The sequence below is a fragment of the Nanorana parkeri genome, unplaced genomic scaffold (assembly GCF_000935625.1).
Source record: "Nanorana parkeri isolate BGI_ZX_2015 unplaced genomic scaffold, ASM93562v1 scaffold33, whole genome shotgun sequence".
Lineage (NCBI taxonomy): Eukaryota > Metazoa > Chordata > Amphibia > Anura > Dicroglossidae > Nanorana > Nanorana parkeri.
The window spans coordinates 1,147,767-1,161,260 of NW_017306301.1; the positions used below are offsets into that span (position 1 = coordinate 1,147,767).

Here is a 13,494-nt window from a genome sequence, read left to right on the forward strand (position 1 = left end):
AGCTGGTCTGAGAACAAGGGGAACAATTCCAAATTAGAGGTGCAGGACAGGAGAACGCTTACCAGTTGGTATACAATGTGGTGATAGTCTGCTCTCCATTAGCATCATTTGCTTGGGTTTGTTGCAGTAGTGTGCTGCGGATAGTACGTGTGACATCAATATTCACCAGATGAGCAACAGACTGCAATGTGCAGAGAAAAGATCTCATCCCACTTAAAACCTCGGATGGACGTTGAATCTCCCGAATGGCAGGATTCCAGTTCGTCATCGATACAAGGGCCCTAGAAAGAATGAAGTTGTATATAAGGGCCAAATCTCTAAATACAACAGCTACAAAAATTACTACTACTTAGTGATGCAACATATAGCAAAACCATTACACTAACAGTGGGTTTATAGACATACTGTATATTTTCCTCTGTGTTCAGGATACATAAAGCTATTCTCTTCCAGTAAGGACATAAATACAGAATACAGTGTTATAGTAGGGACATATGTGTGTGTGTGTGTGTGTTCATATGGGACTTTTGTCTGCAGAGAGTGCCAGAGTTTTACAAAAAACAAAATAGGATATAGGCATGTAGACATGCAATACTTTAAAATGTAACATTTTTTTAATTTCCTTATCGGATCTTACTTCCATAAATAGGATCCATAAATAAATGTAAGGCCAAAAAGAATGTATGAAGGATCCAAGAACCTAACCCTAGCACAACCATGACACATTTTCCAATGAAAAATCTAGAAGGGCTTCCAAGAACAAAAATAATTTTACAATTGATTATGGATTGCATATATGGATTATTGATAGGATTATATGGAGAAATTGCAAGTCAACAGCAAGAGTAGCTTGGCTTTCCATTGAGATCTTAGCTTGTCACAGGCTGGGGGGGTCAGAGGAGGTTTCCCCTCCAAGCGCTGAATATGATGCAATAGATAAAATATTCCCTACTAAAACCACAATGGAGAAATCTGTTTTGGGTGGATCTTCCCTTTAAAGGAGCCAGGGAACATACACTTCTATGGGGAACTATGGAACCATTTTAAAGATTTATACAGTATGTCTGCTGTATTTTTTTAGAGGCATTTGATTCCAGTCTCCTGGGATTTAGCAAGCCTTGTAAAGAAGAACCAGTCTGCATAATTTCATGATTACCTCTCACAGTGACACAGGAATCTTTTGATATCAAAAGCAGCATTTCATAGAGTTTAGTGGCACTCTCACAATAACACAGGAAACTTTGATTTGAGAAGCAGCATTTTATATTGTTTCGTGTCACTCTTCAGCTTCTACTTTCAGAAATAAATCAGAAAATCCTTTTAGTCTGTGAATAATGGAAAATGGTAAAAGTATACTCCCTTCACTACCCTGCATGCATATTCCATTCATGGAAGCTCAGGAAAGAACAACTGTAAAAATGTTTTGCTGTTAAACTCCACTCATATAACAGAATCAGAGAACCTCATTGATAATAAATGAATGATATACAAATCACTCCAGGTACTGTTGGGCAACCCAATAGTACTGTTGGGCAGCCCAATATTTTTGATCCCTTGACTCTCATATATAACTGCTGAATTACATAAGGAAAGCCATGATGACATTTAATGACAAACATAACAAGGACCTCCCCACTGTCTAATTCACTTTAGACAAATATTCCTTTTTCAAGTGATGACTTCAAAATTGTTATGAAAGTTTTGACTCACAGACTGGTCCAGGAGGTTACAGCCATAATTAATCATATACCAATAAACCTTGTGCCTAATACACCTTTGACCTTGAAGACCCGAACAATGATAACAAAAAGGCTCTATAAATACATTTATAGAGACTTGGTTGGCTGTATTGTACACTTGTAATTATAAACACATTTACTGAAGAGCTGAGTTGAGCGTACAGCCTTTTTTACTGTAACTGGACTGTGATGAATGGACAACATGTCATGTCAGCAGCTGATAGCTGTTGTGGTATGCCCAAAGGTTGTTGCTGCCTTGAGCAATTAAATATTTTGTCTTGAATATTTAACATTTACGTTTGCACAAAAAAAAGTGAACAACCTAGAAAAATAGCAACTCCAGATGCTGCCAAAACATTTGAAAGGTTGATTTAGTGATGTTAATGGGAAATTCTTTAAGTTTGTCTTGATTCTATCTTTACAATTTGGATACAATATCGTATTGCATTACAACAACCAGAATATGTGTTAACAGTTGGATCTTAGATCATATTTCACAAATAATTGTTGGCATTCTGATGAAACTGAACCACTTGATTTCCTTATTAATTGACATTTCAACATAGCCAGCTCAAAATGAGAATTATGGGGTGAGTGAAAAACACTCATCCCCATAATTTAAGCCGACCTGTGACACTGAAGCTGTCACAGGTCAGCTCTATTGATTGGGAAGTCAGTGAATACATAACGCCGATCGCTGACTTCCCGATTCTCTCCCTGCACGGATTTCTCCAATTCTCCAGTGCTGACCTGGAGGAACTGACAGGGAGGGGGCGGGCACAACTGGCTCTGCCTCTAGGGAGGCAGAGCCAGCTGTCATTCAGCCAATGGGGTGGATCTCGACAGTATTGTCAGGATCCGTCTCGGGTGAGTCGCTGCCCTGCGCTCTCAGCATATAGCGGGCAATTAGTATATGTCCTCCTGTGACCCTGAAGAGAACTATGGGCAAACAAAAGTTGGCTCATAGTTCTCTTTTAAGAAAATGAATCACGGCAAAAATGGACTTACCTTAAATGATGCCTCTTGATCCGATCATCTCCTTCTTTGCAGTAGTTTTCAGGAGTCCTTCCAGCGCTGGTGCCGGTTTCTGATACAGCGCTAACTGCTGTGTCTTCTGTGTTCCACAGTGTCTGTGCGCGTGCACGCTGCTGGGCTGCGTGTATTGACTTACCCTGTGTCTCTCCTCTTCTCCTGGCCAAAGATCTCTACTGCGCAGGCGCTCACCCCATGATCCTTTACGGCCGCTCGAGAATCTTTGGACGGGAGCGAGCGGCGGAGACACAAGTAACTAACAACCTGTTTGGTAACTTTCTTTATTTTTTAAATGTTTTTGCATATGTCTACTGCTTGCCAGCTGTAGATATATGTAAAAAAATTTGAATGTTTAATTTTACTTTAATATCTAGATTATCTACCTTAAATATTGAAATCTAAATATTTGGATGAAATACTTTCAAGCTGGAAACTGCAAATCACTGCCATGTCACTTTGCGGGCAAATCTTTTGAACAACTTAAAGTGACACTGAGCTCAGGAGTTTAATCTCAAAAATGCAAGTAGCTCAATTATTAACAAAAATGTATATTATTTGTGTATCACTCAGCTGTAGATCCTCAAATCATCTCTTAACTCATGCTGGCCCAGTCCTTCCTTCTGGATGGTGGCTACTTTTGTTCCCCATGGTCTCTGTGTGTGTTGTAAAGTAGCCACTGCTCCAAGCTCACTCCTGTGATTTAATTACTATGTTTAGAGTCATCTTAACATGGTGCACAGTGGAGAAAAGGGCATAGGAAAGATGCAGTTAAAAGACTGGTCATTTTTTTCTTGGTCGCAACTGTATCAGCAGGTAGCCAATGCATTTTTGGGCATTACCAATCCTCCTCCAACAGAGGTAGAGGCACAACATAAATATATATAACAACAGTGCTTAGGTGCAGACACTTTGTGGTGCTTGGAAGTACCTGTGGTTCTTTAAATCAACCTGTGATGAATGGTAGGGTCGATCTCACTGTACTGCCACCAATATGTGACGATACGTGGTTCCGATCCTACCGTGCTGCCACCAATACATGACAATATAATTTCTCAGCCTCACTCTGCACAGAGATTTTACAGTTCGTGGGACAACAATCTAAGGCCAGCAGAATGAGAGTGATTGTCCCTGGGGTGGGTTAACTCTGTAGTAAACCCTTTACATACACAAATGATAGCTGCCACCACATGTTTTAACAGAAACGCACACCATTCCCAGCAAAAGTTGTAACAATTCTAAACTAAAGGAATGCCTGTGATGCTCACTTTCTCTCCAGACAGGAATACAACAGGTTTTAAAATATGGTAGCACTCTTCACAGAGACAAGGATTCTTTAGGTTCTTATTTAGAGCGTAGAGATAAGCTTAACAATTTAAAGGATACTTTTTAATAAAGGAAACGGTGCAAACAATATACAAAATTATTTTACATAAAAGAGACAAATAATACAACAGTAAAACAAAAAGGGAATAAGACTGAAATTACTTAGCAAAATCCTGGGTTCTATGGGTTCCAGCAGAGTTCAGTGAAGTTGGCAGAAAATGTATCTGGTATTGACTCTCTTAAAACACGTCTCTTAGCAGATATTGTTTCTTGATGGGAAACAAGAGCTTTAGCTGCCTCCTGCAGCAGCTTTTTGTGGGTACTCTAGAGCGTGTCACTGAGCCAGCTCCCCCAACACATCAGAAAGGCCCAGGGGCTGAGACAGGAGGGCGGCAGCACTTTATGATCCCTCACCTGGTCCTTCCTTTATGTCAGTTTCACCAAAGAAGTTATAATTTAATGCACCCACCTGATTAAATATAGATCATTGTTTGTTATGAAACTAGCTTTGTATAGATACCAGACTTGACATATCTGTGTTGTATGCCTCCCTAGAAGGGGTAATGTGTGTCTTTGGTTATGATTACTACGTGAAATTTGGAAACTAGTTTTATTGGTAGAGCTCGTTAAGTGTCAACTGGCCATTATCAGTCCAGACCATCTATTTTTTTGACTGGGATCTGTTAAGTGTTCTGGCTGTTATTTAGTGCTTTATTGTACCCCATTAGGAGTGGGCCATAAAACCCTATAGCACAGGCCTATTGTGCTTTGGAATTTGAAGACTATCCAAGCAAAATTTATTGTATATTGTTTCACATATAGAGGGGAATTAATAAAAACTGGAATAGACAGAATCTGGAGCAGTTGCCGTGGCAACTAATTAGCTTCTCTGTTTCATTTTTAAAACTTAACTAAAACAAACTAAAGAGAGAAGCCGATTGGTTGTCATTGTCTGCTCCAGTTTTCATGAATTTCCCAATTGAGTCTTTTTATGCACATGTGTAATATTATCTCTGTAAATTTTGCTTTTCTCCTAAATGCAACTGCTACTTGCTTTTATCTATTTGTGCTGTATATTTATGACATTAGTGAATACAATTTTTTTTTTAAAGTATGAGATAATATAAATATAAAGTTCTGCTTTAGGTCTGTGCAAATAAGGAGTGCCTCTAATATTAGTTTCATTTTCCTTAGGTGAAAAGGTTCACTTTAAAATAAACCTGTCATACATAGTTACAGTTCCTGCCCATTTTTGATAAGTATCTAGTTCCCTGGCTGTAATATTCATGGTATTTTTCCTCATTAAGTCACTGGTTTGGTTTTAACACACAATATGTATTTTAATTCTGGGTCAGCGGACAATGAAGCCAAAAGATGAGCACATCAACCAAGGAATTAGCACTTTAGCAATGGCAGCATTCATATTTATGTCATGACAGGCTCACTTTAAAATGTGTGTATACCTTTATGGGGCAAAGAAAGAATAAACCCTTCCCTACTTTACCCAAAACAACATTTTTTTCCTATACATATACTTTAACCATATAAAGAAATCTAATGTACTTTGGTGGCCAATATGTGGATTGGAGCACACAAAACCTCACCAGCATATCCATTAAGTGTATACAGTACGGATAAAACCGATCAATATAATGATATGGAAACGGCAGAAAAACAGAAGTAACAACACAGTCTCATTATGGCTCATACACATAGTACATACCATAATGTCAAATACCTACCGATTAAGTCTCATCTCTAAGTGGGAACTCAGGTACTCTGCTGGAGTGACCAAATGATCGAACACCATGATGTTTTTGACATGATTTAGTGCTATAGAGAATTCACTGAGGGTCAGGTGCAGTTTGTCCATGCTACAAAAGAAATCCACATGCAGATAAAAGTAATGATTATACAGAGAATAAAAAACATAAAGACATACACGGCCACTTATATATACATATATTCACATAAGATCTGTGCACTTTACATATGAACACACTAGAACTGAGCTTACAATCATAAAGATAATTCAGTATCAGAAGGGTGGTGTTCCATGAATCACAAGTGAGTTTAGAAAACTGCTGGATTCAAACTTTTTAGCTTGCATAAGTCAAGTTTAAGCACTCCCACCAACCCCACCCTTTGCTGCTGTTTTTGTTTATAACGTTAAAATACTTTTGCATAGTATAAGCTCTGCAAAGACTGTCTAACTACTCTTCTTGTGTCCCACACAAGGAGTGGTGAGAAGTCAACAACTTAACAGCATAGCATTTTGGGTCAGTATTGGAGCTAGATGATCAGCAAGATAGCCAGGAAGCTAGCATTTTCATAGGGAGAGCTCATTCATCAAAGGCAGCCTCTATGCTTCTCTAATGATATATTTGGGCTTACAGCCAGTCTTTTCAGGCCACATGAGGCGCCACACCCTGTCTCTGTTATTTCCAGGTGTTAATCTGTTTACCGCACCAGAATGCAATAGAGGACCTCCCTGTGACATAACTAAGTACTCACACCCAGGCTCCACACTTGACTTGATAACCTTGACTTCATGACTTACACCAGACCTGATGAACACCCCCCATCCCCATTTAACAGCCCCACCATACAATCAGATCAGTCAAGACAGATAGCCATGGGTAGAAATCCATCCCAAACTTGCAATGCACATACGTATCTACCCTTACTGTACCATACGTATGTCGGCCATTTCTAGCAACCAAAATGTATGAAAGATTGATCTCACCAGGTAATACATGGATACAATGCAAAATCATCAGATCTACAGTATATCACCATTTACTCTATGCAGTATGAAGTCTAGGAAACTGCAGTGAGGATGTCATAAAAAATTAACAAGTGAAAACCTGAAAATACTAAACTTAGGGGGATATTCACTAAGCTGCCGAAGGCAACCGAGTAAATAGATGAGTCGACATGAAGGAAGCAGGACACCGTTCGGCCATTCACTTCACCTGAGTATGGCTGACTTTGGCTCGCTTCGGTTCAGCCGAACATGCTCAGCATATCCGGCTGAGCAGAGGTGAAGAAGCCATTTGACTCAGCATCAGGTCATTTGAGGACAGTAGCCTGTCATTGTATGAGAACAAATGGGCGGAGCCAACCATTAAATCACGCCAGACTCCGCCCTCCCCCCCGGTTTTTTCCTAATTTTTCCGCCACTTGCAATAGTGATTTTACAGATGCTGGCAAAATGTAAACAGATAGGCAGAGCCAGCGGTGATGTCACTGCTAGCTCCGCCTATGTGTTTACATTTGGCGCCATCATCTGTAAATCTTTCATGCTGCATCAGGAGTTCGTCGCGTGCTGGCTGGTCAGTGGGCATCTGTTTTTTTTTTTTTATTTCGACGAGTTGGTGGCTGAGTGGACAACGCTGAACATCATGATTGTCTGTGGATTATTTTTTTTTAAATTTTGGGGATTTGAATTTTTTTATTAAAGGACTTGTCAAAAACATTTGTTTTGGGGTTTTTTTTTTTTCAATTAAAGGATTTTTTTCTTAAAGTGTGGGCTCTTTATTTACTTTTTACTTTAACCCTTTAGTGAATAACTACGGGTACAAGTACACCTTACTCATTCACAAGAGGGGGCAACATCTGTGTGCCCCCTTTATTAAAGGGGCTACCCTGATGCAAATAAGCCCCCATGCCTGCAGACCAACACAACTACCAGTTCAGTGTTGTGGTAGAAGAGGCCCTTATCCTCATCAGCGTGGGGCAAGTGCTTTTTCGGGGGGGACACCTGGAAAGGCACCCTCCCAATGTCAACGGCATGTGGCCTGGTATGGCACACTCGCCTCCCCCCCCCTTTCCTGGGGGGGGACCCCACATTCTACCCACATTTTTTGTGGGTAGAGTTCCCCCTTAGAATTACTACCAGACCTAAAGTGCCTGGTATGACTTTTGGGGGGAACCCCACACACTTTTTTTATTTTTAACTCGGGAGGGCCCCTCCTAACTTTCCTACCAGACTTAAAGGGTCTGGTATGGATCAGAAGGAGGACCGGACACTGTTTTTTTTTTTATTATTGTGAATAGCCCGTACAGCAGCCCTTGAGCTTGCCTGAACCAAAGGGCTCCAGAGGCCGAAGTGAACCAAAGGATTAGCAGAAGCTACGACTATATCCTTTGGGTGCTTCCTGAATAACGCTCTTAATGTTTCAGAGAGTAACATGAAGTCTTGTGTATGGCCCACCTGAGAAGTTTAGCTATACATTTCCTCGGTAGATTTCTCACTAGTTAATAACTATTTAGGGATGATTCCCTCTAAAATGCATAAAAGCCTCACTGCAAGTTTTTTGGACTACACCCTCCTTTATAGCAAAATACATGGTCTCTCTAGTCTCTCAATATTGAAGTCTGGTCATTGTTTTGGTATGGACATTGTTGCACGGTTATATTAATTTTATTTATTTTGTTTGATTTAATTAGACAGTTAGCTCAGTCATTTATTTGCTTGCTTTGGCTTTTTACTCACTTAGTGGTCATGATGCGATCTTTGCGTTTACTTTCTGTACCCGGTTTTTCTCTTTCAGGCTCTGTTTTTTTGGGTGGGGGCCTCTTCAGTTTCTTATTCCTGGCTTTGCTGATAGATGCAGCACAGTGCTTCGGTAGCAGCTAAAAAAAGGAATTATGATTTTAAAAGTCAGATACAGCAAAAGTGGCAGTCAAGTTATGAGTGAAGTCTGTCAGAATTGATTTCTTCTTAATTTTCTGGACCCTAATGTGGAGACTAATACAGCCCTCATTTAGTTTAATGCCAAGTGCCAGATTCTCCAGCCATGGATACTAACAGGGTTACTCACTAAAGGTTGAGGAGTTTGGAGAAGGCAGGAGAAGTGAACAATCTAGGACAACATAGCTGAACTGGACAGTGAGCTGACTTGGAGCATTTTTCCAAATCAGCTAGATTGTTCACTTCCCCTGCCTTCTCCAAACTCTTCACCATTTAGTGAATAGCCATGTAGGTGACAAATAGGAATGATATCCTCAACAAACAAAGTAGTAAGCTATCTCCTGCAATACTTGTGTCCTCCAAGCAAGATTAAAAAGGAAGAAAAACTGACGCTTGTATTTGTAATACTGTGTAGCATACCATTGCTCATCTAAGTGGATCTACCATATAAAATCACACTTCATATTAATCAAAAAAATACCTGCTAGCATTACCAAATGCAGTTAATACATATAAATATAATGTTCAATATAGTAATTCTTTATTTTATTATACAAGCCATTATCTATAATTTTCTTTAAAGCAGATTTAAACCATGGTGGTAGAAAGTAACCATGGTAATATAATTATTGTTTATCGAGGGTAGCTATGTGGTCAGAATATGTTCCAAGCACCTGCACATGTCAATCATTTTGGGTGTGGCAGCCAGGGCATGGGCTTCTGAACACAATGGTTAGCACAGGCTGGGACTCTCCTCATGCCAGGTAATGCAGAATTCATGGCCAATTTGTGGGAGTCCACGGTATTTAAAAATGTAGGGAAGATGATTTACCACCAATCCTCCTTGATGAAGGAATCAGATAAGATTCCGAAGTGTTAAGGGGTCTTATTCCATTAGCTTGGTCTGTACACAATTTTCATATTCTTATGGAATATTTTGTATGTGGTTTGCTATTTGGCGCTTGATCGTACATAATTATTGTACTGCATACATAGACTGCTTATTGTGGCAGTTTATTCTGTGTTATTTATTGTAATTATATAAAAGTACATTAAGATCAGGGATGGTGTTTTATGATACTACTGTTGACAATTTTTGAATACTTGGTGAATATTGAACCATATTAAGCCCCCCCCCGGCAGTATTACATTTTGTCCCAACACTTGTTACTGTCACTTTTGCTGGACAGCTTGGCAGGCATGGACACATGGAGAAAACTATAACTAAAGGCATGTGAAAAAGTAAGGCACTCAAGCAGAAAACTATTTACTGCTAAACCCCACTTTCCTGTCTGTTCTGTCAGGAGCTGGGAATTTACAGTGCACAGAAAGCCCCTTCATGAGCCAGCAGTCAGGCCAGTACAAGAGACTGAAAGCCAACACATACAAGGAATCCTCAAAGGTTTTTAGGAAGCAAAATGTCTTCACCTTCTTATTTGAAATTAGTATTGTATCTAAGGAAGTTACCTTTTCGCTGAGATTACTTTGCTCTGCACAGATGTCCATTATACAACCAGAGGCCTGTTTGCTAATTTCATCTAGAAAACTGTTACAGAGCCCCAAGCTGCAGTTCTTCAGGTGAGGGTACTGCAAATAAGAAAACAAACATTATTATGTGCCTTACATGAATTTCCCCATGCATCTACATGTTTCACTTGTAAGTAAGTAAGTATTCTTTAATCATTATTTCACTGGCACAGATAAGCAGAGAATGTATGGGCATGGCTTAAAGGGAAATTATAGGCAAATAGCTTCATATACAGTTAAAATACATATATAGAACATGTTTGACCTGCCCAAGGGTTTGTATACAGTGGTACCTCGGTTCACAAACTTAATTCGTTCCACGATTCTGGTCACGAACCAAATTGGTCGCGAACCAAATCAAACTGCGATCAGACTGCGATCTCGACTAGAGGAAGCCACGACCACGTGTCAGAGCAGGGAAGATGGCCGCAGTTGTGTTCGTCACCCGATGTGGAGTTCGCGAACGGAAGCAAGATTTTGCAGAACTTTCTGAACAACCAAATTGTTCGCGAACAGAAGCGTTCGTGAACCGAGGTATTACTGTATTTGTCCATCCAGTCATGAGGTTTGCAGAGTCCTGCTAGACTGTGCAGCCAGGCTGCTGACTTGAGCATGTACTTGGACAGTGAAAGGGTGATTCATTTAATTTGCCTGTTTCTGGGTTAAACATAGTTAATGTCCGAGCAAGCAAAATTGTGTTTTTCAGTATATTCTACAGAAACCACTTTGAGATGTTTCTAAAATGTTAGTCTTTGCAAATTGTATCTCTTATCTCTGATGGGGCCTTTGGTTGTTTACTTTGCAAAACCCCTCCAAGGTTATCTCCTGATCCTTACTATCATTAGTTTTGTCTTGTTGTATACGTGTATGAATTTCATTGGTTTATGCTCCACTATCCCCCTTTTAGTTTCACAAATAACCGTTTGTTTTAACAATAAACCTTTGAATATAGAGTGAATACACAATTTGGTGTGACTCTTTATTCCCAAGTACTTGTCTGAAGCTGGCAGCATGATCGAATCCCGGGAAATCTTAACAACATAAGTCCTAGCAGGAGACGTGGGTTTGAGTCCCACTAAGGGTTCAAGTCCCTTCAAAATCACTATCCTGAGGGACCCTAACAGACAGTATAGGAGCAACAGTACTATGATGAGCTCATCATGGCTTTCTCCTCCTATCAGTATGCTTTTTGTCAGCTCATGAACTGATTGGTTTCTTGTACTGCTTCTTTTCACACTCCAGCTCGGCTGTAAAGGGAGTGCAGAGGCTGACACCAGATCACATTCAGGTGCTTACACTGCTAAAATTTTAAAATGTAATTGAATAATGTGTCATCGAGCTGCATTAATTTGCATCTTTTACATCTGTCTAGTGTTCAGCTTTAAGGGATTTAGGAAAACTGCTCAAAGCATGTTAAATGCTAGCTGATGTTGATGCTCTTTGGACTAGCATTAACAAAATAAAGATTAAACATTACCTATGTGTCTTATTGTCAAATAGAACTAACCTTCAATATGGATGATTGTATGTGAATGTCTACTAATCATACCATATATTGTGGGCATGTGTTACAATGTTATTTAGCTGCCATTCATAAAACATGCCCCATTGCTAGGACCTATGGATAGGTTTGGAACAAGGTTTCAGATACTCCGTGTATGTTGAGGTCTGCAGTATGTAATGGACCAGATGTTTCTGTTATTGCGTTTAATGTGGATTTTACTGAACCTCATCAGCAGAATGTCTTATTATATAAATCCAGGGGGGGAAAATGGCTGCACTACGTGAAGATTCAAACGCTGGTAATTTTATTCATTCAGGTTCTGAATCTTCATGTAGTGTATCGTTTTTTTCCTCTATGGATTTCTACGCTCGGTGGAGCATAAAATGAGCCCCTGCTGGTGTTTATCACCCGGTTTTCCAGGAGGTTGAACCAATCTAGGGTTTGTGAGCGGCGCACGCCATACTTCTACCTGATTATATAAACTGGATTATGCGCACAACTAAATGCAAGCAGATACAAGTTAAAAGGAAACTCTGGGGGGAATTTATCAAAACTGGAGCAGAAGAATCTGGAGCAGTTGCCCCTAGTAACCAATCAGCTTCTCTCTTCAGTTTGTTCAAATAAAGAAGAACTCCAAATTCCTCTTTAAAATGTTTGACATTTTTGAAATTCTTCCTTTAAATTTTTGTTAACCCTTGCAGTTAGGCTACCCCCGTACTGAAAGTGTCAAGGGCTCTTTTCTGTCTTGGTTAAAAAATAACAAAATTATACTCACCTGAAGCCCTGAGTCAGCCAGGTGTGACATCGCTCCCTCCAGCCTGTCTACTCCTACGCTGCAGCATTAGAATGTTCCTCAACATCCTATACACAGTGTATAGGCATGATGATTTATAGGACCTTAGACCGCTGCAGAGGAGGGGGAGAGAAACTAAAAGGACCAGCCTAAGAACAAGCCAGCTCTGTGGTTCAGGTAAGTATCATTTTTTGTAAACTTTTTTTTTGTCTTTTGTTAATAAAAATGTTCCTGGAGTTCTTCACCAACTGCTCAGAGTGAATATGCTCACGGAGTGTATAAAAATAGAATATTAATTGTGAAAAATAGGACTGAGCAAGATCTGACAATGTGATTAAGATTGTAGCCCAAAAAAAACCATCCCATTAAAGATTGTAGCCCCCAAAAAACATCCCATTAAAAAGGGAACAAAATGCCTTTAAAGGGAATCTGTGCCTTGCCCAGGCAGGAAAAAGCAAGGGGCACACTTAATCCTGCCCAACACCTCCTCCCTAATGCTGCATTCGCCCAGAACAAGCTCTGTGTAAAGGGGCAGAGGGAGTGGCAGGGGAGTAAAATAAAGTTGAGTATAAGCAAATGGAGGGTGCAAATAAGTGAGCTACTTACTTTTGCCCTGGGGACAGGGGACGGTTTCACAAAAAGCAATACAAACCTGAAGGAGGTTTTAAACATGCCCCGCTATAGCAAAAATCTTTGGCTTTATATGCACTCTTAACTCAACTTAATCCCTAAACATAACCCTGGACCTAATGCCTATACTTATATGGACTAAGACTGGGATGCCATTAAAGTTCATGTGCGAGTAAAGGCAGGCACCCTAATACTTTTGGCAATATAGTATGTATGTATGTATAGATAGATATATACCTATATATATATA

The 13,494-nt window shown here is 39.8% G+C and overlaps 1 protein-coding gene across 1 annotated transcript in view; it reads right to left on the reverse strand.

The window, feature by feature from the left end:
- The window catches only part of NCKAP1L (NCK associated protein 1 like), a 162,220-nt gene that overhangs the window by 93,677 nt on the left and 55,049 nt on the right, over positions 1-13,494 (reverse strand). Inside the window, exons 18-21 of the mRNA XM_018568674.1 lie at positions 10,258-10,377; positions 8,593-8,732; positions 5,837-5,968; positions 63-281 (exon numbers count right to left, since the gene is read on the reverse strand). Of these exons, the coding sequence (XP_018424176.1) occupies positions 63-281; positions 5,837-5,968; positions 8,593-8,732; positions 10,258-10,377 (611 nt within the window). The remainder of the gene's footprint in view (positions 1-62; positions 282-5,836; positions 5,969-8,592; positions 8,733-10,257; positions 10,378-13,494) is intronic.